Here is a 2290-nt window from a genome sequence, read left to right as displayed (position 1 = left end):
GGCTTGTTTTTATTATTTGTTTTCATTTTTATATTTCAATAATTGTATTATTATTTATTATTAATACATTGTTTTATTATTTTATTGATATTTGTTTTATTTCTGAGATGATGCTAAATTAAATATTCAGTGTGGCAAGGTCATGTGACGACAATGTAGCAAAATACTGTTATCTGTATACTGTAGCATCTTATCATTGCATAATGTATTCTGTTTCACATAATATTTTTAAAAAGTAGTAGGTAGTATACAGTGTGTACTCTATTCCAAACATAACCCGTGTCTCTGTGTCTGTCTGTAGCATATCTCTGGACAGTGGCGTTCCTCCCTCTCCGTCCATCATCCCTCGTTCCAGTGGAAGTGTCAGTGTGATGGATGAGAGTGGTGTTGAAGTGGAGGTGAGGATGATGAAGATATTGCTGTGACATTTTTCGTCCAATCACAAAAATGGACCATTGATTGCAGCTCTCCATGATGACATAGTCATGCTCAGGTGACTCTTTCTGTTCTTCCAGGTGAAACTGAGGAAATCCAAGAAGAAGAAGAAGCCCGGTCGTGGCAGCATGATCTTCATCAGCGAGGAGAAAGAGCGGAGCAGCACCCTCAACAAACGGGTGAGACAAGATATACATTTAGAAATAAATCAGTAAAAGTTAAATATGCGCAGAAGTAAGTACATCTAAGAATACATGTAAGAATAAATAATAAAGTATTGTGAAAGTGAATAGTTGAGACAAAATACTTGACATGCCCTGGCTGTGGTGTGATATAATACTAATAATTTAACTAATTATTTTATATTTATATATTATATATTGTTATATTTGTACTTTAAAAATGAATGTATCACACCACAGGACCAATTCAAATAAAATACTGACGGAAAAATGGTGATTAAAAGTAGAAAAAAATTTTTTTTCAATGATGATCAGTTATAGCACGTACAATATACAGATTCATAGAAATTTTAACCAAATATCTTAATGTTGTAATATTTAATTTATTTATTTATTTCATTAATTGTATTTAATAAAAACAATTCAGACACATTGAAACACCTTTACCCCACGAGTTAATTTATTGAGTATTTTTGCAAGTTTGGTCCTTCATTAACTTGTTTTTGTTTTTATTTCATAGTGGTTGTGATGATATTATTATGGTAACTATTAGTTTAACTCTCTGTCTCTCTCTAGCTCTCCAAGAAGCAGGAGTTTCGCAGTGACACGAATCTGTCAGAGCCGAGTGTGAGCAGCGGCCTCGTCAACTCCCGATCTCTGCCCACTATTGCAGGTACATCATTCATATCATAGTGACTCCTCTCATTCCCTTTTGTTGTTCTTCATTTTAGCTAATGAAATTCATGTAAATGTTTAGTAACCCTAAACTTTTGTGGAAAAAAATGTTGTTGTATCTTTATGAAGCTGTCTACTTCCTGTTTTGTGGATACCAAAATTCTCAACAACAAAACAGGAAGAAGTCCATATTAACAGACGGTTGATTTCACATGCTGTCCTCAGGTCTGTCTCTGTCAGTAGCCAATGGGAGTGAGGAGGTGGAGTCAGCGCGGTCCAAGCGTGACAGTAAAAGCGTTTCTGTGTGTCTGCCATCTGACCGCACCGGTGACCGTCGCTCCAAAGGAGTCATAAACCTGCTCTTTAAAACCAAGGTAACACACTCAACAGAGCTTTAACAAGCCACAAACACTGTGATGTGGCTTCCCATCATGCACCACATGCACAGTATATACTGTATATCACTACCTTTATTCAAGTGTGAATATGTGTGTGTGTTTTTCAGATGAACTCCAAACCTGATGAAGCAAAAACATCTTCCGAACCGTCTGAACCATCCACTCATTTTTAATTCTGTCTCTTTAGTTTTTTTATTAGCATTTTGGCTGTTCATTTTTCTACCACTCTTAACTTGAATCTGTTACAAACAGAAGTGATAAAGCTCTTAAAGCCTGATAGTAACAGAGCTGTAGAAGAAAAAAGAGCCTTGATTTCATTGAATGTGTTCGAAAACGAACTCTAATGAAATGAAGTCAGTGTTTTAAACATTGTATCGTCTGTACCAGCAATAAACTCTTTTACAATTCTGAAATTTTATCTTTATTATAAATATATACACATAGACTGTAGATATAATTCAGTTTTTTTTCAATGTCATGGTAAATTCATTCACATTCTTCGTTTCGAGGTTTAGTGGATGATCTAATCTAGTGATTACAATACAATGTATTTGACGGTTCCAGCAATTTAAAAAGTTCACACATTTTATTGATGTAACA

At 34.7% G+C, this 2290-nt stretch overlaps 1 protein-coding gene across 1 annotated transcript in view; it reads left to right on the top strand.

The window, feature by feature from the left end:
• LOC107754549 (dedicator of cytokinesis protein 2-like) overlaps window positions 1-1961 on the top strand; it is an 18894-nt gene extending 16933 nt beyond the window's left edge. Inside the window, exons 18-22 of the mRNA XM_016571024.1 lie at window positions 302-398; window positions 516-614; window positions 1194-1290; window positions 1518-1666; window positions 1798-1961. Of these exons, the coding sequence (XP_016426510.1) occupies window positions 302-398; window positions 516-614; window positions 1194-1290; window positions 1518-1666; window positions 1798-1863 (508 nt within the window). The 3' untranslated portion in view covers window positions 1864-1961. The remainder of the gene's footprint in view (window positions 1-301; window positions 399-515; window positions 615-1193; window positions 1291-1517; window positions 1667-1797) is intronic.
• Window positions 1962-2290: the final 329 nt, after the last annotated feature.

This window comes from Sinocyclocheilus rhinocerous, unplaced genomic scaffold (genome assembly GCF_001515625.1).
Source record: "Sinocyclocheilus rhinocerous isolate Xijiao unplaced genomic scaffold, SAMN03320098_v1.1 scaffold50, whole genome shotgun sequence".
Lineage (NCBI taxonomy): Eukaryota > Metazoa > Chordata > Actinopteri > Cypriniformes > Cyprinidae > Sinocyclocheilus > Sinocyclocheilus rhinocerous.
Note: the sequence above shows the minus strand (reverse complement) of the source record. Positions and strands in the feature narration are given on the sequence as shown.